This window comes from Oxyura jamaicensis, chromosome 1 (genome assembly GCF_011077185.1).
Source record: "Oxyura jamaicensis isolate SHBP4307 breed ruddy duck chromosome 1, BPBGC_Ojam_1.0, whole genome shotgun sequence".
NCBI classification, from domain to species: Eukaryota; Metazoa; Chordata; class Aves; order Anseriformes; family Anatidae; genus Oxyura; species Oxyura jamaicensis.
Genome location: NC_048893.1, coordinates 116281339 through 116308849, shown reverse-complemented (window position 1 = coordinate 116308849; position 27511 = coordinate 116281339). Strand labels below are relative to the sequence as shown.

At 45.1% G+C, this 27511-nt stretch overlaps 1 protein-coding gene across 1 annotated transcript in view; it reads left to right on the top strand.

The window, feature by feature from the left end:
• The window catches only part of TSPAN7 (tetraspanin 7), a 91061-nt gene extending 64227 nt beyond the window's left edge, over nucleotides 1–26834 (top strand). The window contains exons 2-8 of the mRNA XM_035316015.1: nucleotides 6442–6630; nucleotides 8763–8837; nucleotides 11051–11146; nucleotides 13366–13521; nucleotides 17718–17801; nucleotides 25332–25404; nucleotides 25690–26834. Of these exons, the coding sequence (XP_035171906.1) occupies nucleotides 6442–6630; nucleotides 8763–8837; nucleotides 11051–11146; nucleotides 13366–13521; nucleotides 17718–17801; nucleotides 25332–25400 (669 nt within the window). The 3' untranslated portion in view covers nucleotides 25401–25404; nucleotides 25690–26834. The remainder of the gene's footprint in view (nucleotides 1–6441; nucleotides 6631–8762; nucleotides 8838–11050; nucleotides 11147–13365; nucleotides 13522–17717; nucleotides 17802–25331; nucleotides 25405–25689) is intronic.
• The last annotated feature ends 677 nt before the right edge of the window (nucleotides 26835–27511 follow it).

Genomic DNA, 27511 nt, shown 5'->3' with positions numbered 1-27511 from the left:
TTTTTTTTATTTTTTTTTTTTTTTTTTTTTTTTTTTTTTTTTTCTTTAAATCAGCCAGAACTTGCTGATTCATCTAGATTGAAACACTCCATGGGAACATCTTGATTGCAGTGGAGTTTTTCTTGGAAAATGACCACATTGCCTACCTGCTTCATTTCCTGCCATCTAGTCAGTCGAGGGTTTCTGGGCTGTATTTGCCAAGCCTGAGTTCAGAAGCAATTAAGTGTGAGGCCTTGTAGCCCTAAACAATACAATCTCTAGTTGCATCTAGTCCTTACAATCCTTGCCCTGCTTGGATATCTGCACTATTTATTTATTTATTTATTTATTTATTTATTTATTTATTTTCTCTTTGGAAATTTTGACCTAAATGAAAGGCAGGCCTAGTAATGTTAAATTGAATGCTACATCTCAGGTTTCTGTCCTGAAGAAGCATGAGTCAAGGGGCTTCCACGGCAGTGAATTTTTTCCAATGAACTATCTTTGATGAAATCCAGGATGAAATATCTTTCTAATAATGTTTAAGGCTGGAGAAATGGCACAGAAGAGAAACAGAAGTTGCATGGTGGTGGTTTTTTTTTTTTTTTTTTTTCAATTCTTTTATGGGTCCGGAGGAGGAGTAATTAGTGTTTCAAGGTTGCTCGTCTTGAAAGGTCAATGCAGAACCACTGCAGTATCCACGGGTTTCTGCATCCTACCTCCAACAGGGACATCCGCAGCACCTCGGACACCCGTGGAGGTACCACGCTGCCTGTCTGGGGATGCTTCAGCTCCCTGCCTGAGGTGGTTTGCACTGCTGGGAGGCAGGTGGTGTGGCTGTTCCTCCTCTTCCTCCCCAGGTATGGGCTGGGGGACAGTGCAGGAGGATGGTCAGCACAAGGAGGCAGGAGTCATGAGGCAGATGACTGTTTTTATGCACATTTCAGGTGACAACAGACAAACAAAATCCTGAATTAAGGTGAATCAGAAGTAACAGTCACTCTCCAAGCAGATTTTAATATGAGGCCACGAGGCCTCGCGCTTTCCTGTCGGCAGCTGCGTGTGAGGCAGGAAGGAGAGAGCCATACGTCAGGAGCCTAAACGAAGTGCTTTGTCCTGGAAATGTATGCAAACAGGGAGCATCCGTCAAAATAGATTAAACACCCTGCTGCGTGAGAGAGGCAGGGCAATTTGCAAGAATTAAAAGGAGCTGACAAAAGTCGGCACTAACAAACAGCATGCGAGCCTGTTCGTGGGCACGAAGCTTGTCCGAGTTTCTGAAGGCTTGCTGTGTACGCTGGGCTTGCCCTGAGCACCCATAAGTCAGGCCTTCCCTGGCACTGTGACTGTTTTATCTGAGTGTGGACTACTGTGGTTTAAACCAAGGCTCTTGTAAAATCTGAGCTTGCATGGGAAGGGCCTTGAAACCTGCCATGCTGGGGTTTTGCTCTTTTGCTTTCTCTTAACCTGATACTTTGGGGTTTTGCCTTCTCTTAACCTGCCATGGAAAGGGAGGGGGCAGGCCCACCATGGCTGTCAGGCTGTGAGGGCAAGCAGGCAGTGACCAGGCCTGTCTCCTGTCACCTTGTATTTGTCACAGCTGACACTGCGTAAGATGGGGCTGAGGCCCAGTGAGGCCACCCAGACCCTTCTGCCACCCCCAGGCCATGGTGGGATGGGGTCCCAGCCTGCCTAAGGGCCCCCAGTGGCCTCCCTCCCTCAGCTTCCATGTGATCCTGTGTCTCAGGATCTTTCCTATAGTCTCTTTTTAGAGTCAGTTCTTTTATTTCTTTTACTTATCTATATATGTATTTTCGCTTTTGCCAGTGCTTGTGTTACCATACCACTCCAGATCTCTGGTCTGAAGCATTGTAGATTTTTTTCACTGTGTGCCAAGGAGCTCAGGTCTGGACATGCCTGGGAATAGGCACTGCTCCATCTGTCTTAGCCAAACCTTGGCAGAGAATACAGGTTGCCAGGAACATCCTACCATTTCCAGGACAAAGTTTAATTCATAGCAGGCCCACGCAAATGCCAAATTTTGCTGCTGCTCTCCTGCCCCATGTGTGCCAGCTTTTGCGGGTGTTTAGTTGTAACGTGGCTGTGGAATCTGAACTGTGGCTCGGGTGGGCTCTAAAAGGTTTGTAGTGACTCTCCCGTGCCTGCCAGGATAGCTAAGTATTGTGAACATCCCCAGGGGACAACATATTCTCATATGCATATATCTGCTACTGTTTATGTTGATGATTTGCTTAACTCTGCCGGGAGAAAAAAAATACATGCATGCACAAGCACACATGGGTAAGACCCTCTATCTCAAATGAAAAGGTACTTTTTTTTTTCTCCCATGAAATCTAAAATTTCCTGGCTTAAATATATAAAATGTCTGATTTCATAATGAGCAGAGACTTGGGAAGGACAAGGGTACTTCTGAACACCCTTGCTCTCAACGTTTTTGAAGCCTACTGACTAAAAGCTAACGGAGCCAGCCTGAGTCTCCCAATGAGTGCAAATGTTTTCCTTCCTTGAACAACAGAGAAATCTGAAATATAAATAGCTGATTGGCATTGTTGTTTCAGATTTGCTGAGGGTAAGCAGTTCTTGGTAGCTTTTGAGTGACAGGAGGAAGATGCCATCTTTCACCTGGATGTCGGAGCTCTGCAGATATTAAAGCTGTACAAGAACCCTGTGAAGTTAATGGTGTTACCGTTGTTTTAGGGAGGCACCAGACAAGTGAAACAGCCTGCCTTGATTAAGCAGGTACTTTCAAGAAGTAATTGTTTAGAAGAATCCTGATTATATATAGTTGAACGTGGGGTAGCTTAGTTGCACAGTTTGCCTTTCTGTAGATCTCTAGTCTGGGATGCGAGCTAAAGAGAAACAGACCCTCCTTTCCCTGAGTGTTTTTTTTTTTTTTTTTTTTTTTTGTTGTTATTATTATTATTTACTTTGTTTATTTATTTTTAAGGGATACTGAGGAGTCCAAGGGAATGCAAATCGCTAGGTTTGGGAGTGCTAAAGTATCCTAGTATTCTTTTTGATTCCTGAGCCTTCACCTTCGTAGTGTTGCCTGTTTGAGGTGACTTTTAGATGCCCTGATAATCTCCCTCGTGAGTGACACGACGAGGTTTCACAGCTTCCCTGCAGTACAGCTGCCAGCAGTGCCGCTGGCTTCACGTCCCAGTGTGGCGGTGAGCAGGGTGCTGCATTCAGCTCTGTGGGGCGTGCTTCCCTCAAACCCAGCTCCTGCATCTGCACCAAACTTTTCTAATTTATTTAAAAGGGCTGTTTAGTGTGCTTTGATGGCAGGACATTCAGCCTTAGATTTTTTTCCATTGAAATGTGTGATAATAGTCTGAATGGAAGGAAAGGGAGCAGGGAAGATGAGTGGAGGCTGTGCATTGCAGGAGGTACTGTGAGTTTTCTTTTAGACCTTCCTGCCATGAATGTCCCTCCTGCTTTTAAAGAAAACAAACTTAAAAAAAAAAAAAAAAGGCAGCTGGTACACTGATTGTTCCCTCGATTATGTGATGGAACAGAGAGATAGGGACAAAAAGTGTATCTCAAAAATACGGAAATGAGGGTTGCCTTTGGGTGGAAGTGGGCTTTGGTCTGACTGCCACTCATGCTCTGTTAAATAAAGGTCAGTAAAAGACCTGCAGGGAAGTCTCGCTTTTCCTCATCGTGAGCGCAGTTCCAAGCTGCATGACTGGTGTCTGCAAGGTGTCTGCAGCACTTTGCTCAGGAAACTTCCCATCCCTCTGCACAGTGACAGATTTGCTGGGATTTTAGGCCTCACCTCCGACTGCAGGATTTCCTTAAACCCATCTACACCAGAGCTCTACTAAGAAACAAAATGGGAATGAGCCGCCAATAGACTTTGCTCCTTTTCTCCCAGAGTCTTTGTATATCGTTAAATGGATAGGCTCCCTGGAGGTACAGGGAAACCAGACTCTTAAAACACATAGTAAAGGGTTAGTAATTGTTTCAAATAGCAGAATACAAATGCTTTTTATTGCAAGGCTGGAGTTCTCTTTCCAATGTGAAGCCGCTTGTTTGTTTTGGCAGCTGAGGCTGCTTTTACTTCTCCCCGGGGACAGTGGTAAAACTTTCAGCAGCTCAGCTCAGGCGCAGAAACCAGACCTTTGTCCCACTGGAGGCAGGAAACCAACATTTGTTCTTTGGGCTTCGGAGTCCCTCACAGCTCGCTTGCTGGCTTTGCTTTTAACCTGCTAATCTGGACAGTCTGAAAAAGCTTTAGTATAGGAGGAGAGAGAGGGAGACGGAGATGCTCCTTTCCTTGAAAGGCTTTGCATAGGGATGGGACTAAACTCAGGAGGTGTTTGATGTCTGTGGTTACATAAGCTACGTGGTGATTTTTTTGACATTAAATTGTTGGTTGATGGGCTGCAACAGCGAGGACTCAGCACTTTCCACAGAACTGCACTGAGGGATGAAGAGGAGTTGGATTTACTCTTTTAACTCCCCTGCAGGCAGTGGAGCAGAAATCTTTGCTAATCCTGTTCTGGAGGTGTGACAGAAATACCGACACCTGCGGCAGGTCGGGAGCACAAGGGGAAGTTTAGGGAAACCGCAGGAATTGACGGGTTTCTCTGGCAGCGCTGCACCCTGGTGTGCTGTGGATGGGAGCCAAGTGGGGGCATTTCTTTCCCTACAGCTCCGGAAGGTGGTGGGAGAGGGAAGAAAATAAGCTAAGAAGTGTTAAAATCACCAGATGAGATTATTTGCTCTGTGTTATGGAAAGGATCTCCTCCCTCTGAGGAGACATTAATTTGTTTTTCTCTGCTTGGCCTCCTCTCCTTTGGTTTCTCTCCGTATTCTCTCCCTCTGTCTTCTGGCTTTGCTTCTTCCACTCCATTCTTGCCCCCATCATCCCTCTCCTACATCTTTCTTCAGAGCACCTATACTGTATCCTCTCTCCTCCTGGCATTTTCCCTGCCTGGCTCTGATCGTTCAGCTGCTCCGCTGAATGCGGCTCCCTCTGGGGCTGCACCTCAGCAGCATCAGAGCAGCGTTTGGTGTGGCTCCCTCAGACACATGCAGAACAGATGACAGGCTCCTTCACCTGCTAATACCGAGCAGCACGACAGTGGAAATGACCTAGTGGGAAGGCAGTGACAAGGGTGCACTCTGTGTGGGTTTTTGGAGCGAGCCTGGATATAAAAAAGCCAAGAAGCTGGTTTCCTTTTTCCTGTGAGGTTTTCCTTGAATTAATTCACATCAACCTTTATGAAAAGTGGCTGAAAGAGATCTAACAAGGTAGCTCAGCTGGTGCTACACCACTGTGATCACCAGTCCCCTCCATAAACAACTGCAGGGCAACCCTGGCATGATAGCGGGGCATTTCAAGACTTCACAGCGGTATAAGGACGTCCACAAGAGAAAAGTTGGAAAGCAAACAAAAGAATGCTGTCAGGGCATTTCTTCCATTTCAGCCTCTTGGTAGTGGCCTTGAGGAGCTGGTAAGTGGTTTGGAGGAGTTCATGCAGCATCTGCAGCCCTGGTGCTCAGGACTGGCACCTCTGGTCACACTGTGGGAATGAGCGACGTGCGTACCGGCTTGAAGCAGATGTGAAGCTCTGACACGTGTTAAATGTGCACAGTGAACTCGTATTAGCGGGGATTAAACTGCTCCTCCACCTCAAGGAAGCCACTGGCACCTCCTTCTGCTCTGCGCCCCTACTCCCCCTATTACCTCCATCTCTACCATTGTCCAGGAGGTCTCCTCTGAAGACTGCTTTAATGCTTTACAATTATTTTTTAAAAAATCTCAATTATTCTTGCTAGCAATGCACGCCCATTGGGTTTATGGGGTGTGGGCATCATCTTCACATTTTAGGCATGAAGCTGGGTACTCCCAAGGCCATGTGCTTGGGGGGGGGCGAAGCTTCTGTGTGGCCAGGGGTCTTGCTTGATGAGTACGGGAGTGGGGAAGGCTCAGCTTCAGGGGCAATATGCTGCAAGGGTTGCTTGCGTTCCTGAAACTGGGTACTTCAGATTAGAAAAGAACAGGACGGCAGGTAGCAAGTTTTGTTGTTCAGGTGGTTTTTGTGGCAAAACTCGGGATGTGTGAGGTACGGGCAGTTTTTATTGGCTTTTGGTAAGAATGATGGACTTGGCCACCTTTCTTGGCGTGCTGTAGGAGCAGAGAGCCTGTTCCTAGACAGAGAGGGGCTATTAGCAAGCCCTGCATTCTCCCTTGGCAATCATCAGCCTTGCAGTGATTAGTCCTAGATGTTTGTCTTCCAATGGCAGCCGTAATGTAACATCTCCAGAGACTGGAAATTAATTTTCTCTGTCCATCCCTATGGAGCTAGTAAAAATCTTGCAGCTTCCTTCTGCCAACACAGCAGCACCAACGAAGCTCTTCAGGATCACCGTGTACTGGATTTGGATGTCTTCACTGACAGCTTCTGATGGCGTTCTCCTCTTACTTTGCAGATCACAGGTGTTATCCTTCTCGCAGTCGGCGTCTGGGGCAAGCTCACTCTAGGCACGTACATCTCTCTCATCGCTGAGAACTCCACCAATGCTCCCTACGTGCTCATTGGAACGGGTACCACCATCATTGTCTTCGGGCTTTTCGGCTGCTTTGCCACTTGTCGTGGCAGCCCATGGATGCTGAAACTGGTAAGTACGCCAATGTATTATGATTTCCCACTCCCGCCCCAAGCTTCACCAGATGTTAACATGTTTTTTTAGGCACATACGCTAGATTTTATGGGTCTTAATGTTCAACACGTGTGTCTTTTGGATAAAGAAGTGAAAAAAAATCTTTGCCAAAACCAATTGTTGATTGAGTTTGAATGAATTTTGCTACTGCACAGCATACAGGCCCATGTGTGGTTGGGAGCAAGGGTAAAGTGCTGCTCTGCGAGCAGTTCTACAGTCGTTCTGTTTTTCTGTGAGCCAGACAGGTGTATTTACAATCTTAAAAGTGTTCACAGCACCATAAATGTAAAATTTATTTGAAATGTAGATTAAAGGGGTCTCTGATGTGAAATCCGTGGAAAAATATTTGGTACCTTCTAAATGCACACGAGTCTTGCTTTTTTCCTAACATTCACCAGAATAAAAAAAGTCAACCCCAAACAGCACAGCTCTGTACTGTATGTTTTTCCACATCTCAAAAGCATCACGGAGTCAAGATATGCTAAGCTGAGGTACAGCAGCCATCTTAACCAGTTTAACCTCTCCTGTTACAAGTTTCTGTCCAAGTTTTCCAGCTCACCTTAAAATGCAAAGGTGCTAGCAGTTAAACAAGCCTATATCATGAACCATGTTCCTAGGAATATTCAAGAGCAAAATTGAAAATGCGTAACGATTTGAAGGGTGGAAATACCACTTGTGAAACACTGACATGGTGGAAAAGGGCTTGACAGGAGATGCATCTGCTGCCATGGCATTTTAGGGCTGATTTCCTGAGGAGATGAGACGGGCTTTAAAAAGGACATCTTAAAGAGAGTTAATTTTATAAAGTGATGGCACAGCAGGGGAGAGGCAGGAGCTGCAGATTGATCGGTGGGTACGTGTGGATGGCCAGTCGGCGTGTACCTAACACATTGTAGGTGCACCACTGCTGTCTCTTGCTGGTGATGTGCTGTCAGGGTGTGTGTAGAGGCTTGTCAGAGTTACTGCAGTCCAGATGGGAAAGTGTGAAAGAATATATAAATCCATAGGAAATCAGGCTCTGCTAGTTGCTCTGCTAGTTGTGTAACTTGTTTAAAGGTATGTCCTCTAACTTAGTGTGGCATGTTGCTGTTCCAAACACATAGGTTTATTTTCATTGTACACATGAGAAATATTTCAAAACCCTACTTCTTACCTGAATGGAATACAGAAGTGATTTGACAGCAGTATTAGTTGTAGAGAATGATTTTTCTAGTTCTGTCTTCACTGTTGTCCTCCCTTCCCTAACAACCTTCTGTTAAAAATAAATTTCCCTCTTTCCATTAAATCCTATTAGGACTGAATTTAATTTAAAGTGTTTCCTTTTTAAATAACTGTTGAGTTATTTAGCACATGGAGAAAACAGTCATTTTCCCGTGAGAAGATTAAGCCCCAACTTCAGATTTTACCACCCCGCTTTGCTTTTTTTTTTCTTTACCTTCTTTTTTTTTGGCCCAGATGTATTTTTAATAGTTTGTGAGTGGCTACACTGAAAGCCACTGTTTTCAAGGTTTATTTAGCTCGGAATCCAAATTCTGCTCCCAAATCCAAACATGAGCCTTGGCTCAGCAAAATACTTGGGGCATCTGTCTACTATTAGCAAGAGAATATTTCCAGTGAAGTCAGTCAGTTCATTCATTTGAGAAACTTCAGGAGTCAGGCTGGAAATCCCAATGTAGCAGCAAGAGATAGATAAACATGAGCCAGAACACCTGGGGAAGCCTATTTACTTTAGCAGAGTGCCATACAAATAAAAAGGGTCTGTTTGTATTCCTTACTGCAAGATCAAAACCTTAGCGGCTTATGATCTGTTTCTGGTTCATGGATGTGTTTTAATTTATATGAAAACACTAAAAAATATGGGGTCAGAAGACCTAGGAATTAGACAATGCATATAATTTGTGAGTTGCATAAATGCATAAAATATGTTCGTGCAGTAACCTGTGTATCATCTCCAAAATACATTTATTAATGTCTTTAAAGGGTGTCTAGATCAGAAAGTTTAATTTAAATTTAGTGTGATAACTGAGCAGAATTTGTGCTGAGACAAAAGCCTGTCCCCCTCTGACATCTCTTGCCTTCTCTCTTTTCAGTATGCCATGTTCTTATCCCTGGTGTTCCTGGCTGAGCTAGTGGCTGGCATTTCAGGGTTTGTGTTTCGCCACGAGGTAGGTGGAAATGTGCTGAGGTTGCATGTGGCAGTGCCTCCCTGGGCAGGAGCTGCTGAGAAGTGCTCTGGAGCATGGACAATTTGTAGGTCGCTGAGTTCGGCGGCTCCATCTGCATCTCCAGGGATGCAGCTGATGTTCAGCAATAACGTGCGCAGCTCTTAAAAAATGATACGATTCCAAATGAAGGGATTTAGCCAAAGCTCTTGGCCTTAGCTGTCTGATATTTACTCTGGAGCTATCATTTTTTTGTGTGTACATCATGTAAGATCTTTACTCTTTTACATATGCTGAAGACTGCAAAACAGATTAAATCTTTTCTTAAACACAGCTTCTTCAGCCAGGCAAGCACTTGTTTATGTAAGGCAGAGAGCACTTCTGCGTCAGATCAGACTTGATGTATTGTAAATCTTTTTCTTTTCAGGGGAGTGGAGGGAGGAGGGCGGGGAGGGGATGTGGAATGGGATTGTGTTTCTATACTGAGAATAGGGAGAGATTAGAAATAGCATGAGGTAGGAAACTGGGACAGGAAGAAGCTTTAGAGACACATGACGGTCTAGATTTGTAGTAGCACTTCTGCTTTATCCACTCTAATCAGGTCTATCTCTGGTTTTAAGTCTATACACCTACATGCTGTTAATACTGAACCAGAACAACCCCAGAGACCTTCTTTGTCTCTTCTCTTTGTATTAACTGCTTTTTTAGTCTCCTCTTTTAACGTGAAAATTCCCTTGGTATAGGCTTTTGTGGTGTCTACCCTTGTGAGCGGTGGATGGTTTTTAGTTTGATCCTGAAAGACCTGCCCACCTGCTCAAGGTGCCATGTCATCGGGCCTAAACCGTGACAGCCTTGGCGTGACACTGCTGCTCCCTCTTGGCAGGGGCAAATCTCTTGCGGAAGCCACAACCATGTGGGTTGACCAAACCATCTGCTACGCATCCCCTTTATCACCCAACTGAAGTACCTTTCGCAGCAATGTGCTTGACCTTCTTCACCTGAGAGATCTTTATTCCTTCCCCAGTTGCCTTCAGTGCTGGGGATAACGTTTGCCATGTCAGGGGATTCATGGTTTCTTCTGAGGCCTTCTCTCTCCTGGCTGGGTCTGTCTGAGAGAGAAGTGCAGACTGCTTCCTTTCTCTTCCTTTGCACAAATTGGTATTTTTGGCTTTCTGACATAGCTCATAGCTCCATCATCCCCCCCCTTCTGGCTCCCCAGGTAAGGATGATGGCATCTGGGTCATGGCCTGAGCCTGTGGCATCTCAGTCATTGCCGTGTGCTGTGCCAAGGAGTCTGACCAAGCTCCAGCTCCCGTCAGGCACCCTTGAGCAGAGGGAAGCATGAAGCCTCCTTCAAACACAGTGCTGGAGCGAAGTATTTGAGGAAGAAGCATCTTTCTTATAGATTAAGTAATTTTCCAATCCCTTTTTGGTCACTTGGCAAGTTTGACTTCTCCGAGCACCTGCAGCGGGTTGTGATACGTCCACCTGCTTCCTTCCATGTCTTCCCCATGTTTCTTAAGGGACTTCCCTGGTTAACCACTAACGATTCTGGTGTGCCTTCAGTGGTCACAGTTTTATACTTTTCTTGGTTGCAGCTAGTTCTGCTGCTTGGCTTGAAAAGGAAGGAAAATCCTCAAAACCAACCATTTTCTCTCAGTCTCAAGAATGGTTAAAACCTGAGCCGTGTGGTCTGAAGCTGTCAGTTTGCAGGTCCATGCATGGGATCTCCTTGATCCCGTTATGTACGCCAAGGATTTGTGATTCTGAAGCATTTGCTTTGAAGTGGGATTTGTGGAGCCATCCTTTGGCTGTCTGCTTTTCCTTCTAGAGAGCCCCTGCTCAACTGAACCAGTACATTCATGCCCCAGGCATCCCAATAACCTTCTCAATGCGTAGTGTTTTCACATTAACACCCCCAAATGTCAGAATTCTGTTTTTAAAAATACACAGCAGTGTGCTAGGGTAGTGTTCTTTGAAGAGGCCGAGTCTGATAGACCCCCCTTGGGAAATACCAGGAGTAGACTCCTGACTGTTAAGAAGGAGCTCTGCCATCTCTGAAAGCACACTTTAGAAAGAGTGTGAAGGGATGGTTTAATTGCCTTGTTCAGCTTAGAAATGCTTTTGTTTCCTGGAAAAAGTGCCTTGGATGTTATGCTTTTTGTTTTTCAAGTGGGCAGGTTTGTTGTTTTGTTTTGTTTTGTTTTCCCTCTTAGATCAAGGATACCTTCCTTAGGACATACACTGAAGCAATCCAGAATTACAACAAGAACGATGAGCGGAGCCATGCAGTGGATAATGTACAGGAAAGCGTAAGTCTGATATTTGGAGATTAAAAATGAATAAATAAGTAGAGACAAAGCATACCTTCAGATTTGGTCACAGAACACGAAGTGCTGATGACTCAATCTGCAAGCTGTATTTCAGAAGCAAAATGCAGCATTTAAGGTTTGGTCTTGCTCCCCAGTTCTGATTATAGCCCTGTCTGGTTTCATGGCAAATTTTTGCTGTAAGAAATCAGGTTTCTGAATGCTTGAGAGGACATGCTGCCCTGACAAAGTCCATGGGAACTTCCCCATATGCACCAGTAAAAATAGGTTTTGTCCAGAACATCTACTGGTCAGTTAGTCTCCCCAAGAACACCCTGCTTTGTTTGGGAGATTTGCTGGATACCATGCTCAAGGTACCAGGAGATACCAAACGGTAATATTTCAAAACCAGTGTTGCAACAGCACCATGCTGGTATGCTCTTAATGCTGCTGTTTTGTCAAATCAATTGCAATTACCTCTAATCTTGTGCCTGGGCCATGTTAAAAAGCACGTACCAATGGCATGGAAACGTTTTACAATTGATTCAGACAAACTGATGTAAGCCCAAATTAGAGAGTGGCAAAACTGATATAAAGAAAAAGTATTTCAACTGACATGCTTGGACAAGATGGCTAAATTTTAATGAGCTCGGTACAAGCTGTCCAATAAAGATGGGGCCTGTCCTTGCTTGTGGTTCACCCAGATCTTGAATTACATTTAGGAGCCAGTTTTATCTGTGGTGGAAAGTGAGCAGCCCTTATTCTTCAGGGAAATCTGTCAATAGGATTATAAAATGTGGTAAATCTGAGCTGGATCAGACAGGATTTTGTAATCTAGCATCTTGCATCGCTGATCAACTGCAGCTGTTCTGTTTGCAAGCACAATGAAAGGCTGGCAGAGAAGACTTAATGAGATAAGGGAAGAAACGGAGTGTATTTTGTCCAAAGAGAAAGCGGGTAGACAAACCTGGCTTTGTGACCTGAGGGGTGCAGTGACAGAGCAATGGGAGGTCTCCTTGCCTTCCAGCAGAGAGTAGAGCATGAGAAAATGCTGCAGCATGGCCAAACTAATCCAAAGTGGCCAACCACATGGGGCCAAAGGGCAGTAAAATTCACATTTAAGTTCTCACAGGAAGTTATACCATAGCCATAAGATGTCCCTGCAGCTCACAGTACACGTTTTGAGCCAGTTGGCTTTCCGTAGGACTGGAACTTGCCAAATGGATGAAATTTTAATATAACTGTATTGAGGGCTTCTAGGTCTGTCTTAGAGATGACAGCTATTATTTAGAGCCCCTCAGCACATTTGAAATTGCCCCTAACCTGGCTCCTCCAGCCTAGCAGACTATAGCGCTGGCCTAAACAGAGTATATTCTGCTGTCAGATTGCCTGTTTGCGAAACGTTAACTCTTCGTTGGAATTTCTGGTTCCTTGGAGTTGGCTGAACTAAATAGTTTTGAGTAACTGTCTGGTGTTTCTGTCATAGCAAAATGTTCACGCCATTTGTAGCTCTGTTTTCACAGGAACTGCGTTTATAAGCCTTTTTCATGCAGAGAATTCAGCACACACTCCATATCTTTGAATGACAGTCTTCTGGTTTAGCATCTAGAGCAGAACATCCTTCCCGACTTATGCTTTTTCAGCTGATTTTATAGACACACTCTGTGAACATACGATTTCCTATTCACAGCTCAGTGAATTTTCCTCAAAATGGTTTTGGTGAATTAAGGAAGTTTGCTTCACCTTAGGAATTTGTACTGCTCTGACCCTGTCTGTGTTCATTTTAATACTTTTTAACATTTTGGGGGTTTAAGGTCATTTTTTATGACCACATGGTGAGGCTCTATCTTGAATTTCCAGGATCATCTTTCACCCAATAGATAAATGAACAAAAAAGGAAAAAAAAGATGGCTTCAATAAAAAAAGATGGCTTTATGACTGGACCTTTGTTAAATGTTACAAATAATAGCTCTTCTCATAAAATACCATTTTTAGTAGTTCATCTGCTCCTATCTTCCTGATGAGAGATCTGGACACTTTTGTGATAAATAGTGGGAATTAGTTATCTACTTTTCAAATCTGAAGAGAACCTGCCTTTATTTTATTTATGAGTTCAGGTGGGCAGTGATGATTCTCTCCTAGTTTTAATTCTGTGGTTGTTTTTTTGTTTCGTTTTGTTTTGTTTTATTCTTTTATTTTAATCTGTCTTTTTTTTCTTGTAGCTGAGCTGCTGTGGCATTCAGAGCTATACCAACTGGAGCACCAGCCCTTACTTCTTCAAACATGGCATCCCTACAAGCTGTTGCATGAACTCCAGCGACTGTAACACTCAGGATCTGCGCAATATGACTGTGGCTGCCACTAAAGTAAACCAGAAGGTACTAGTAACGTTGTGCTAGGGGCAGTTGTTACGAAACCATCCAGCACATCAGTGGAACAATGGCATTTCGTTTCAAATGGTTGGTTGGTAAGGATGTGTATTGGGGTAGAGCGATGGTAAGGGTGGGCTTTGCTCCTCACTTGCTTTCAAATTCCTTAAGCTGACTTTTCTCAAATGACAAGTTGTGGTGACACTTCTGATGAGAAGGAAATTTGCTCCCCTTCCTCATAGCACTGATTAAGGTACAGCTCTGCACACAGAAGCAGTGCTGATCAGGCAAAGGGGTGTGTGCAGCACATGCATTTGGCTGCCCTTGAAAGCTAGGTCATTCTGTGCTTCTCTGCGCTCTCCTGCTGAATGCTGAGCTTTTCTGTTCAGAAGAAAGATGTATCTAGGTGAAACGAAGGACAGGTTTTACTCTTGCTTATGTTCTACTTGAAATTTCAGTGCTAGAAGTGCTACTAGAAATGACAGTGCATAATTGTCATCCCAAACAGAGAAAATAGGGATGACTGACAAGAGTATGTTTGTGTGGGTACATTTACAGTGGCTCTTAAGAAAATCTTTGAATGTGTGCCAGATTTAAAGCCTGGGGTCACCTGAAGGAACAGATTGGGAAAACAGCACAGGAATGGGAAAGCAGGTTGGAAAAAGAGGAAGAAAATGAATAACTGGGGAGTAAAAATACAGAAAGCACGAGGAAAGGGAGGAGTAAGGGGAAAACAATACAGCATTACAGCAGATATCACAGACACTGGACTGCAGAAGTACGGCTCAAGTTTTTCCTTTAATTGCTGGTGCATCATCAGTTCTTTCTTTCTACTTAAGATTTGCAAGAAAAGCAATGAACAACGTATTGATAAAATGTATGATTTTGTAGCCAAATCGCCAAGCTAAGTTGCAGCATACCTCAGAGTTAAGAACTGTTTGCTTTGCTTTTTTGTGTTTTCAGCGTTGCATAGAAAAAAAAAAAAAAAATGAAAAAAAAAAGAAAATGTCTTGAGTAGATATCGGGAAATAATGGAAATGCCTCTGTGTTTTCTGTTTCTGTCTTTTTACACCTCAGTCACCTGTAGATCAGAAAGTTGGAGTGGTGGCTGAGCACAGCCTGCAACATCTTTTTTTTTTCAAACCAGTCAAGTGGACATCTTCTAGCATGTATTAAAAAAAAAAAAAAAAGATAATAGAGGATTATTTCTCACTGACCTTTTCTTTTCTAACCACTTTATTTTCTGTAATAGTTTAATGAGAGCCACTTTGTTGCAGATGTACCTGGAACAGTAGTGACGTCCATCTGTTATGAAACTCACAGTCGTCACCAGCAAAGTAACCTTGCTGGGCTGCATGGATTATATATAGGATAGATATAGAATATAAGTATAGAATATCAAGGATGAGCAGCTCCTTTCATTCACTCTTTATAAACTTGTAGCAGCTTTCTGTTCTTGTAAAAGTGGGAAGATGGTGAGAGGCAGGACTGGTGTGGATCTAGGGGATGTGCAGTGCAGCCAGCATCCCTGGCAGGAAAGCTTTCTGATGTGTGTGTGCATCCTCAGAGACTGCCTTATCCTCGAACAGGGGATCCATCTGGGGATGGCCATGCTCTTTGACCCTTTGCATAACAGTGCAGGTGTCGTTTGCATTCCCACTACCAATCTGGTGTTTCCCAAAAGTGCCAGGCTTACTCCCCATGCGCTGCATGCACAGAGGAATCCCTGCCCATTTGTGAGCTCCTCCTGGCAAAGGACACCTGTAAATGTGGAGGGAGCAGCTGTGGGATGAAGGAACTTGTGTTAGTCCAGTGCCAGTGACTCGCCTGCAGCCGTGCTTGCTCCTCAGCCTCCCTCTGGTGTAATGCCCAAGTCACCTGGTGGAAGAGAACTGCTGATTCCCTGGGAGGCAGATGACTTAATTACCTGGTTTGATTACCATGGGGAAGTTCAGTAGTTGCCAGATCTTGTATTTGTCCCTAACTCTTGAGCAAGGCGGGATATTTCTGAAAGGGGTGTGAGGATAAAAAGCAAAGCTGGAGGAAGGGTTGTTTTGCCTGAAGAACAGTGATACATTACCCAAAGAGGATTAGCTAAAGATCTAATTGAAGGACTAAATGAAAACATTCCTGGGTTTTCTTTGCAAAGTCTTTGCAAACTAACTTGCTTGGTGACCTTGTGTAAACCATTTAGTCTGTCAGTTTCCCGATCTCAGTTGGGACTAATACCTAACTTTAAAAGCTGTCATTAGGATTAGCTAATTGAAGTTTATGTTGTGCTTTTAATCTTCAGAGCTCCTTACCAACAAATCCCAATAACTATTTCTCTCAAAAATCTTAATAAAGGAACAGAAGTGTGAAGAATCATCATATTCTTGCTCCATCGTCACTTCTGACCTCTGAATCAGCACTCAGATGTGTGCACACAGTGCTTCACAAACATTTGTACTACTGCTTCTTGCACTCGTATTCATGTGCACAGCAAGGACTGAGAAATTAGCCATATTTATGCAATGCACTTCAGGAAACAGATGATTGTGATTTGGGAAAATACGGCCTTCAAATGAGGAGAATGATCACACCCATCTCACTTGCATGTTTTTTTAACGAGATCTTCTGTCTCCCTCAAATTGCCATTGCTGTTAGATGTTGAAGAGAACAGATTTCAGAAAAGCTAGGAGAACATTAAGCGTGTCAGACTGAATGAAAGAACTGGTTGAGAAATCTAATCTCATTTCATAATATGTACGACACACGCACAGCTATAGTTGCTTGATGTGTTAAATATGCAAGCTTGAATCTAACATACTGCATAGTGTTGTAAGACATAATTAATACATATGCTTAAACATTTCAGAACTGAATTATGTCTGTGCTGGTCCTCAGTTACTATTAGGTTTACCACTTCATTACTCCCAGGATTAAATAAAATGTCTTCTGATATTACAGAAGAGGTTAAAGAAATGATAGAATTTAGGTCACGAATGGCCTGTCTGCAACAGATGAGATTGTCCTTCCCTTCTAGCTGTTATTTTTCACAAGCAGTGTAATGCTCTGAAATCATGCAGAGAGTTCTTCCAGTAATTGCAGAAGTAGAGTGTGGATGGAGGGGGAGTGTAGAGACGTATCTCCAGTACAGGACTAGAGTCCAAACTGGGAAGGGGAACTCACTCTTATTTCTGTTGTTTCCAACTTCTGATAAAGTGGATACAGTTATAACATTGCATGCAAGGCCCTGGGAATGACTTCATGCTGAGAGGTCTTTTGGGGAGGCGTGGCAGAAAGGCTGGCATGTGGCTTTGTGTTGTGTGGGCAAATGAGTTAATAACAAAAGAAAAATGTTCTGTTTTGTTTTGTTTTCCAAGTTTTGCGTCATTTGTTTAGATTCATTTAGGGGCCACAGACTAGGAAAACTAATTTCAAACTTTTTTTGAAGGGCAGAGTAGGCAATGGGAGAAACTTGGGTAAATCTAACATTGACAGGACATCTCAAAAAAGCTTGTCCAAGAGAAGGGCAGCTTACAGGTATGAATTTTCTGGCACTGGTGTGTGCCATGAGCTGGGGTAGGAGGAAGCAAGTCTGCTGATGGAGTCAGGGTCTGAGCTAGAGAGAGAAAATTGGGTCTGGGGAGCTGGAGAGGGAGTTCCATGTCCTAGAGCAAACAGACCAGGAAGCTTCATACAAGACACTTGATAACTTCACTAGATAGTTTGAAGTTGTATACCTCTCAGAACTTTGCCTGGTCTCCTTTGACTGATGAAGGTAAGCAGAATGCCTCACTGGACACCTGAAGCATGCTTGTACTAAGCATCTGGAATATTCAGAGATCAGCATCATTTACTCATTTTTGGCACCTGTATTGTATTATAACATGACTTTGCATCTTACTGGTGTGGTTTTAAATCAAAAGCATAATGTTTATTCAATGACTGCAAACTGCCTTTCTTTAATATGACCCATGAAAATGAGTGCAACATCACATTTAGCTTTTAAAAATACTAGGATGCCTTTGTTTCTAAGCAGAGCTCTTTTTGTCATCGTGTTCCATCATTCACTCAGAATTGCTGTTAGAAAAAAAGGTGACATTGTTGGAAATAACAGCAAAACCATCATGTAGCCCAAGAACATTTTAAATGAGAGGTATGTATGTATGTGGACATGCCAGGGAAGATCTATACAAAGAATTATTATGTTTGTTTTCTAGGGCTGTTACGATTTGGTGACCAGTTTTATGGAGACAAATATGGGAATTATAGCTGGAGTTGCTTTTGGGATTGCGTTCTCACAGGTAAGTGCATAAACGCTTTCCTCCCCCATTTTTTTTCTTCTTTCTCTTTATCCTGACATCAAGGAAGGAAGGATTATGGTAAGGGACTGAGCTCAGCATGCTCGTTAGTCCTGAGGTCATCTGTTCATTGATTTTCTTTTTTTCAACTTAAATGAAGTTTCTCCTTGGGAATATCAGTTACGGTTGAGCTAATGACTAGCTCAAGGAAAACAACTTGTCCCTTCACCGGGTCACACAGAGGTTAACCCAATAAAACATTGGCTTAAATGGAGCATAAACAGCAAAGAAGACAAATAGCTTGTCCATTGTTTGGATAAGCTTCTATCTTCTTAGCTCTCTTACTATTTTTTAAAGGAGTGAAGAATACAAATAAGAGTGTACCTTCAGGCCTCTGCATCCTGGAGACGGGGAAAAGGGAGCCTGCAAGGGGCACTGCATTTTGGTGATTGATCTTTCTTTTTCCTTGTAGCTCTGCACACTTTGAGCAGAGATCTGCCAAAACCAGATTATTAAACCAGCTCCTTGCCTGCACTAAAATGTTTGATATGGGTAGAAGAGAAGAGCTAAGAAGGTGCTTGCTGTTTTCTGATATCCAGACAAGGGTTAGGGAAACCAAAGGACCGGTCAGAATCTCTTAATCAAGAAGTGGCAGGAAAGCACCTGCATCTTTCAGCAAGACCTGTGCTCCTTTATACTACTCATTTCATGCATCATGGCAAGGATTCTCCCACGAATGTGCAAAAATGAGAGAGGGGGAAACACAGGCAATGCAAAAGTGCTTGCAGAATGGTGCAGCAAAATGTGTGATGACGTGTTTGATGTCCAGTCCACATACGTTGAGAGGCAGTCTGCGTTCTCTCTGTGGAGAGTGTGTGGTATGACTGCGAGTGTCATATCCAAAAACTGTCATGCAACTTTCACTTGCTTCATTCACGCAACATTAAAAACCTGGGTCCTGAGGCAACACTGAAAATGCAAATGTCTCTTGAATGACTTATATTTATCCAGGGGTATGAAAAAGTGAGGTGCTAGGACTAATTATTTGACTTCTGAAAACTCGTGGATTCAGTTAGCAAGATGCAGATTTATACTGTGCTGCACTGGAATAAGGGATTTTCCAGTGCCGTTGCTGGTGGTGGGCAAGTAGATGGAGGGGATATATTTCCCCTCTTGCCGTGGCTGCTCCGTATGTTTGCTCTGTGCTTGGCTGCATGGTCAGAGCTCTCTGAGGCTAATTCACTCAGCATTTACTGTGGCCTCCAGGATTTTTGGGGTAAGTGCTCACAAGCTCTTTGGAAAATAGCCACCACATCCTCATGGTCATCATACACACCATCCAAGGTAGCCCAGGAAATGGGTGGGCTCAGGCCAGCTGCCTGCTCTGCCTTGGGCATATCTGGAAACCTGATTCCTTCTTGTCTTGGTCTCAAGTGAGAGAAGCCCCATGCTTTGGCTTTTCATCCTGTTTTATAGGAATGTAAATCTAGCTTCACCACACCTCAGGGCACCCAGAGCACGCACATGGGTGTCAGCTCTTTGTGCTCAGAAGCAGGGAAACCAGCAGTCTGGAGCTGGTGCATGGGGCAGGGGGAGAGATTTTTTTTTAAAAAAGTCTATTCTAGTTCTCGTTGAAGGGTCACAGTTGTCTTGATATTCTTCTCCAACCTCCATTATAACTTGATTACTTTTGTAGGACTCTGAACTCTTTATTTCACTTTGGTTTCTAGACAGCTAGAAGGCTATATAGCATCTTTTTAAACATCTAATGTAAAACCCTCCAAAATAATGGGATAAGTAGAACTTTACAAGTCATTTATCTGCTGCTAGTGTAAATCCTTCAATCAGGACTGACATTATGTGAAAAACTTTAATCAGTCTACCGCACATACAATAAATAGGCAAAGAAACACCTTACCTTGCCTGAAAGTTGCTTGCAGCTGGGAGGGGGGGTCAGCCAGAGCTGTCAGTATTTTGGCACGTGCCTGGCTGTTTGCTGTAGGACATCAGTTGTTCCGTGAACGCCGTGCAGGAAGGCAGGCCGTGCTGCAGCAGGGGCGGGCAACGCATGCAGAGCGTGATCCCCGCCGCAGGAGCCTGCTGGCACAGGGCAAGGCGTGCACCGCGGGCTGCAGGCGGCACCGTGGGGCATGCACCCCGCCACTGCGGCTCTGAGGGAAACCCAAGGCGTGTGTGCCGAGTAGAATAGAAGAACAGAAGAAGAATAGAAGTGGCCGGTTGTCGTTTCCTGGCTAATCTGTTTTGCTGGACCCGATTAGGGTTGGTGTTTGCAAATCGGTTTCAGGTTAGCCCTGGCTGGCAGCAGTGCCAGGCAGCGCTCCAGCTGCAGGCGAGGTTTTTCTCTTCCTACTGAGAATAGTTTTAATCTAAATAAAAGGCAAATTAGGACGTGTTGCTCGTCTCCAGCAAAGCATGCTCAAGGGCCTTTCCTTTGCGTGATTTGTGAGGTGTTGACTAGCATGAGGAATGTGCTGATTCTCCAAAACGGGGAAGGCTGATGTAATGCCATTACATCTCGCAGGCCTGGCACAGACCTCCCCGTCAGAGTCGGAGTTTTAAGGAATCCGCTGTGTCGCTGTCATTGTCTGCATGTTGAGAAGCCGGCACTGCGGCTCGGATCTCAAATAACAGTAATAAAATACAATTTTATAGTTTTTGGCATCAGATGCCGATGCTCAGTTCAGCAGGTGCTCTTCTGAGCAGCAAAATGAACGCTGTTCTGCCCAACAGAGAATAAAACTATGTAAGCAGCGTGGGTGATGAAGAGCTTTTCCTAGATAAAGCCAGAGTGCAGGCGCTGCCTTAAGGGGTGCAAGAGAGGGAGATGGGGGGGGGGGGGTTACAGACATTAGGGTCCCTGAATAGGGGATTCTCAGTGCAGCGTTAAAGCCAAATTCTTTCTCCTGCACTGAAGGCCTGGAAGCCAGGTGCCGTGCCCTCCTGTATGTTAACGTAATTGTGAGTACTTCTACCTAACTGTGGACACAGTTCTGGTAGAGACATCGCCAACCTCGTCTGCTGCAGCTCCCGTCTGGAGACACGGAGGCTGAGACTTGGCCTGGCACAGCCCCCAGGGAGGGGTGTGCAGCTCCATGCCCCGCTGCATCGGGGCTGGGGAGCTGGATCCGTATCGGGATGCAACGTGTGACTTGAAATTTAATGTAATGCTAAGTCTGCTGCTTCTCAAGAGCCATCGCTGTGGGTTTGGGACGGAGATAGGACCTGTGCCAGAGGCACACCGCGGCACTGGAGGCTGACTGGGGTAAGCAGCACGTGACATGGAAAATGTGCTGTCTTACGAAATAGAGGCAGGGAAGCAGGATGCTTGAGGCGCTGCATATGGAGAATAGGATGAGCTACATCACTGAGCGATACTGCTATTCCTGATGGATAAAAAAGCAGTTTTAGCTTACCTGAGCCAGTGATGAATTCGCAGTTACTCCAACGCATCTGTATTTATAGTATTTCTAGAGGTTGGTGGGGTTCCAAAGAATGAGAAGTGGTGAAGATACCAAGACACAAAATGGAAAACTGGACATTCAAATCGCACTTCAGTTTCTCTTCAGTATAGTAAGACGTAGTAAGTATGTCCTGCCGGATAGCTTCCGCTCAGTTTTCATTCCTGTGAAATAACTATGTTAAAAAAGCAGTCATCATGTATGTGGTAGGAGATAAGATTGCTAGGAAGTCGCCATGGAGGATTTCCGTGATCAGATCCAAGATGTGCCTAAGATTACTCCTTGATACCGTGGAGAAATTAAAAATGTATGGACTGCATTGAGCTGTGTGGAGTGAACTTTCGCCAACAGGATGGTAGTAAAGAAGATGCACCTGAGGGATGTGGGTTTTCCAGTGCTCTAAGCCAAAGAATTTGTCAGTATTTTCAAGTTTCCTGTAGCAAGACCAGAGGTATCAGGACAGACTCTCAGGGTTTTGTGTAATATTTCAGGAGACTGAGGTAATCTTAGAAAAGTGGGAAGAAAAGGACAAAGTGAGAGAGAAGAGTCTGGCACTTTACCTGGTGGAGCGATATTTGAACTTTGTCATTCCTAGAGCTCAAAAAACTGGGACTATAAAAAAAGGAAAAAAAAGGAATTAATAAGTGGATAAAAGTTGAGATGGGGCACTTGAGAGATGATGGGAGCTACGGAAATGAAGGGAACTTCTAGCAGCTATTTTCTTTGCTGGAACCCTTTTATGCTGGTTCCTCTGGTTTATCAAAGGAGCTGCAGGGACCTGCTCCACAATGGGATAAGGGGCTGCCGTCTGAAGAGCAGAGGTTGCAAGTGATGAAGCAAACACGGAGAGCAAGAGGGGGTGGAGGGAGCTCGTTCACGGTTCACAGACTGGGAGCCTCTAACCTGATCCAAATACAGAGAACTTGTAGCTATGACCGTAATGAAAGAGCACCATGAGGAAAATTCAGCAACTTCAACAGTATCACCTCTTCTTGGTACAGGAGGGACAGTACTCTTGTGGCTCAATGTGAAAGTCTACACACCTCGTAAAATACAAGTTTTTGTACTTGTTCAAAGTGCTTCTAAGATATTTGTTATAGCTCTGCTGTGCCTTGGTGATAGCTAGAAGTGCCTTATGAAATCAGCGCATGCAATGGCTTGATATGCGGACCATTATTTTTGAGATACAGAAGTTGAATGTTACGGTACTATAATGCCTTGGATGCATAAATCAGCATATACTCAGGGCCAAGGATTAATAAGTGGACCAGAGATCAGAAAGATGCATTCATGTGGAACCTGCCATTCATCTTACTGGTTAAATCAAAACATTGTTGTGTGCCTGCAGATGCTACAGAACTTAGACAAGTGCTTATTGGCGAGTTGCAGCCTGTGTAAAGGAGAAGAATCCCAAATCAGAGATGGCTGGGGAGGTCTTCTACAGTCACATGTGGAAAAGAAGCGCCCGCAGCTTGCTGTTTGTACTGCCTGCAGGCTCTTTCCTGTGTAAACCTGAGAGGTGTAGCAGGTTTTGTTAGGCAATAATGGTGGCCATGAACTGGGTGCTACTGTGGGACTGGCTGCCCGTGTTTTCCAGGCATTGCCCTGACTTTCCTCCCCTCTGGGGCAGTCTGGGACTGTGCCATGAAATGCAGTCTGAACCAGCAACAAAGGAAGACCAAAGCTCTAGTGAGGGATAGGAAATAACAAGGGTCTCGTGGCACAGGCTAGTAGATGAGTTAACCTGAATGTAGGTACACTGTTGGCCAGTGTGGGATGAGGGGGGAGCTGTTTGGGGTTTGGGATGGAATTTGCTCAGTGAAAATAAATAGGATGAAATAGACTGTGGAGTTAATTGTAGTGAAAAGGGCAAAAAGTCAGGGAAGTAACTTGTGTGACCAGCTGAGGAAGGTGAGAGAAGAATGAAAGGTACTGCAGACACCAAAAGGGAACAGCGAAGCAGGCGGGACAGTGCCACTCGGCGTAACTGCACTCTGCTCTGGATGTCAAGGCACGGAGCATTGCACACCAGGCACGTGGTGTAAGAAATCTCATTCTCTAAACTGGAGCTGAGATAAAGAAACATCGTACAAGCAAGGACTGGAACTGATAAAGCCCCTCTAGTAAACCCACTGAACGTAATGGGTTTTCAGCAACACTTTCCGAGCTGCCAAATTGATAAAATCATCCTAGTGACCGGGCTATTTACACATGGAAATCCGAAGCCCAGCCAGGTAATGCTGGCGTCGTCGTCGTTACTGGTCCACGGGCTCCTGGGTGAGCTGTGAGCACGCCAGCTGCTGCGTCAGTTCCCTGCTGGAATACCCGTCGAGAGACGTTGAGTAGAAAAGGCACCAGCATGGCTAAGATGTCTTCCTGGTTTCAAGTAAGATTTTCAAAGCTGGGGGGTGTTTCCAGCACCCACATCTCTTTTGGCAGCTGTGAAAATACAGCCCACACAGCCTAGTAGCTGAGATTTTTACTGGAGGTTGTTGAGGAAGGGTTATTGAAGGCAATATCATCCCTGTTACTTGGTGCCAAAATCGGAGGGGCGTGTGCTGGGGATGGCAGAGATTGAGGGAAGGCCCCATGCCCTTCTGAGGTGCCTAGCACAGTCATGGTGGTACGTGATCTGACACCAACACCCCTGGTGCTGCGCTGTTCCTGGAGCCCTTGCGGTGGGTTTGATTCATGCAGACCCTGAAACAGGAGAGGGAGGGGTACACGGCAAATTTCCATCGAAAGGAGCGTGGCCTGACCAGGTATGGGACATCCTAGGGGCATAAAACAGTTCGTCTGGGTTTGTGGTACCCGGGCTTGGTCTTGCTCTGGGCTGATGCCAGCTGGACTCTGACATAAGTGGAGTGTCACCCAGCTGTGCTTCTTACGGCCGTGTCCAGAAATGTTATTAGGGGGGAGGCAAGTGCTTTTGAGCCTTTGAGCGGTCTCGGTGTTTAGATGCAACCGTAAAGCGATGTAATGCAGGTGTAGCGTAACAGGGGATCAAGCAATTGGCCAGTGGAGAAGGTGAATATTTTGATGATGATAGTGTTTACAGGGAGCACTGATTGTGCAGGGGAAATGACAAACACTCCCAAGCGTGAAATGAAAGAAGGAGCCAATTTGGACGAGCAGCCAGCCAGCTGTGGGCGCTCTGCGGGGCCTAAGGGGAAGCGGAGCCCTGACGGTGCGGCGGGGTTGGGATCTGCCTTCCTAAGCACTGCTCCCTGAGCTGGACCGTCCCCACCAGGCACCCCAGGGCACCAGAAAGGGAGCTGCAGCAGCTGGGGGACCCCAAACCTTGGCAAAAGCTGCTGTGGCTGCTTGGAGCAAAGTCAGGGAGAGGCTGATACTCCTGCGGAGGCAGCCCTCTTGCCTCGCCCCGTGGCCGGCGATGAACGGTGACAGTGTGGGTATGCTCCTGAGTTAATTAATTGACCAGTCCCAACGAGAAAAGGGAGGCAGAGTTACGTACAGCGCGTTAATGCTGTTGGCATATGCAGGAAGTGCTAGCAAACTGCAGCGCGCAGAACGTTGAAAGGACTGAGAGGTTATTGAAGAGCGGAGGCAAGGGATCTGTTCTCAATAATCAGAGTAATATCCAAGGGATAGTGAAAGACTTTTTTAAAATTTTATTTCTGGATTTATAACATTCGTTTATCGAGTGCTGCATCGTTTGTAAAGAAAGCATAGCTACCGTGGGGAACCGCAGAGGAGCTGGTGAGTGACACAGGGACGGCAGCGTGCTGCTACACCCGCTGGTTGCCCGTCCGCGCTTGGCTAGGCCTGGAAAGGCAACAGGATCGAAAAGCAGTAAAAACACGTGCTGCCTGTCATATTAAGGGCCTTGGGTAACAATCCAGAGGAGGATCCGGTGAGGAAGGACGAGATTTTAATGCTGTTCCTCAGATTAGAGCTGTCCTTAAAACGGGATAAATTCTGTTGTGGGTGATAACACCAGAACAAGAATTTTTTTTCTGTCGTGGCCTCTCCTTTGCCCTGCATTCATTTAACCTAAATTCTTCTCTTCTGCTTCTCTTCTTGTCTGGAACAGTTGATCGGGATGCTGCTGGCGTGCTGCCTGTCCCGGTTTATCACTGCTAACCAGTATGAGATGGTGTAACAAGGTGAGCCTTGCCCGCTTCCTGTGCGGTATGCTGTAGGTGCTGCTTCTGCTGAAGACAGAAGATGCCGCTTAATTCATCAAGAATTAAGTCTTCCCACGTGATTTCTTGGGTTTTTCATCCCAATGTTCTGTCTGTTGGGGAAAAAAAAAAAGGGGGAGAGGGGGAGGTAACATACTATTGAATGTTTTGCCATTTCAGTTTCCCTCTTGAAAGGAGGGCGAAATACCTGCTGTCAGCAACCGAGCCAACCCAGCGCTTTCCTTTTGTCGTCCCCCCCCCATCTAGTCTTTCAGAAGCGCGACGTCCAGAGCCTGCCTCAGGACCAGGACCTGCAGCAGCACCCAAGAAAGACTGACACGAATGTTATAGCACACACTGTCTCTCGCACGCACGCACACCCCCCCCCACCACAAGCAAGCACGTGCGCCCGCGTGCGCGCTCGCCGCCCCCCCGAATTCCCGACCTCTGCTCCCCGTGTAGTGTTACCACCATCCTGTGAAGTCCCACCGTGCCGCCGAGAGCTGCCGGGACCGCTCGGCCTCCACACCCGACCTCCGTGCTGGCGGCCGGGCGGAGGACGCGGCGCCGTCCGTATGCTCCTCGTCACGCAGTAGTTGCATTGTAAGTTAACACAGGTAATTAATTCATTAACAGCATCGACCAGGCTGTGCATGTAGTGACTGGAGGGCGCGACTAGCCTTTCGCCATGGTTAATAAGTGTTGCACACGTTCATATAAAACCGGTATATGAAATATATATTCTTTTGGTTTTTACCTTAATTTCTTGGTTTGTTTGTTGCTTTACTAAGGTTTTCACCCTTTCCCCCTTCCCCGCACCCGCTCCCCGTCCCCAAAAACAAAAGGAATCGGTAACATGACATAAAGATACTTGAAAATGATGTTAAAATGTTGTGCTTGAAGGGAACCGTCGCTCCTGGTGTTCTTCTACATCTTTGATTCTTACTCAGTGTTGTATGCCTAGTGCGTATCCCGGTAGGCTTTGTCTAGTGCATTTTGCCTCTGAACCTGATCCTGTGTAATACTGTTACTAAGCTGTGTTGTTGCTTACCGTGAAGGCAGTAATTTTGCTTCCTTTATTTTTATTAGATTGCTATGAACTAACTGAACCGTGCTGTACTGCGGCCTTCAGATTTCTTTTCCTGTCCTTTCTTTTTCTTTCTTTTTGCATTGAGGTTGCAGCCACCAAATACATCGTTGAGTCAAATCAAAATAAAAACAAACAAAAAAAAAAATCACAAAAAAAAAAACCAACAGGCATATGAAATATTTTTGGGGGAAAGCAAAAGTTTAAAACCTTTTTAAAAAATAGGACTTTTTTAATAATGCCTCTGTCTAGCATGCCAACGAGAATGCATTGATATTGTGAGTATTTGTGATATACGTATTAATAAATGGAGCCATTACAGATTTCTAGCTGCTTTCTTTTTGTTCTTTAGTTGTAACAAAACTCTTTTGGGGGGGGGGGGGGAGGAAGTGAAAATGAAACACAAGTGCACAGCTTGGAGTGACATGCCTTTATGCATATTTTAACAACTAACTTGCTTTTGACAGAAAAATGTTATTACCCTGGGAAAAAAAAAAAAAAAAAATGAAAGAGCTGGAATTGTTTCAAAGCTCCTAGAAAAACCTTCCACAGCTGGTTTCACCATGTGACAAATACATACCCTCTGCTTTGCAATTTTTCTTCTTGTGACTGATACAATCTGCAGCGTTTAATTATCCTGTCCTTAGCGCTGCGCATGATTTTGGCATTAAGCATCTCTTTGATTTTGGTGAGCGTGTGGGTGGGCGGAAGAGGGGCGGGGGGGGGCTAATAGCCATCTTCGCTGCATTCACGGAAAGGCAGGCACTCATCTCTTTCTCGTCTGAATGTGCGAGGACCTGAAGGCCTGATCAAAGGCCCGCGGGAGTTTAAATCGGGAAGTGCAGGCGCCCTGTGCCTGCGTGCAAGCTGCCACCACGAGGTCTCTGCTGTGAGGGTAAAGCGAGGTTGGTCTTTGCTAATGTGGGACGGGCTGCACAGCGACACAAAGCCCGGTCCCAGGGCAGGCTGTTATTTTGGGCTGCCGCTGACCAGACAGAGGAG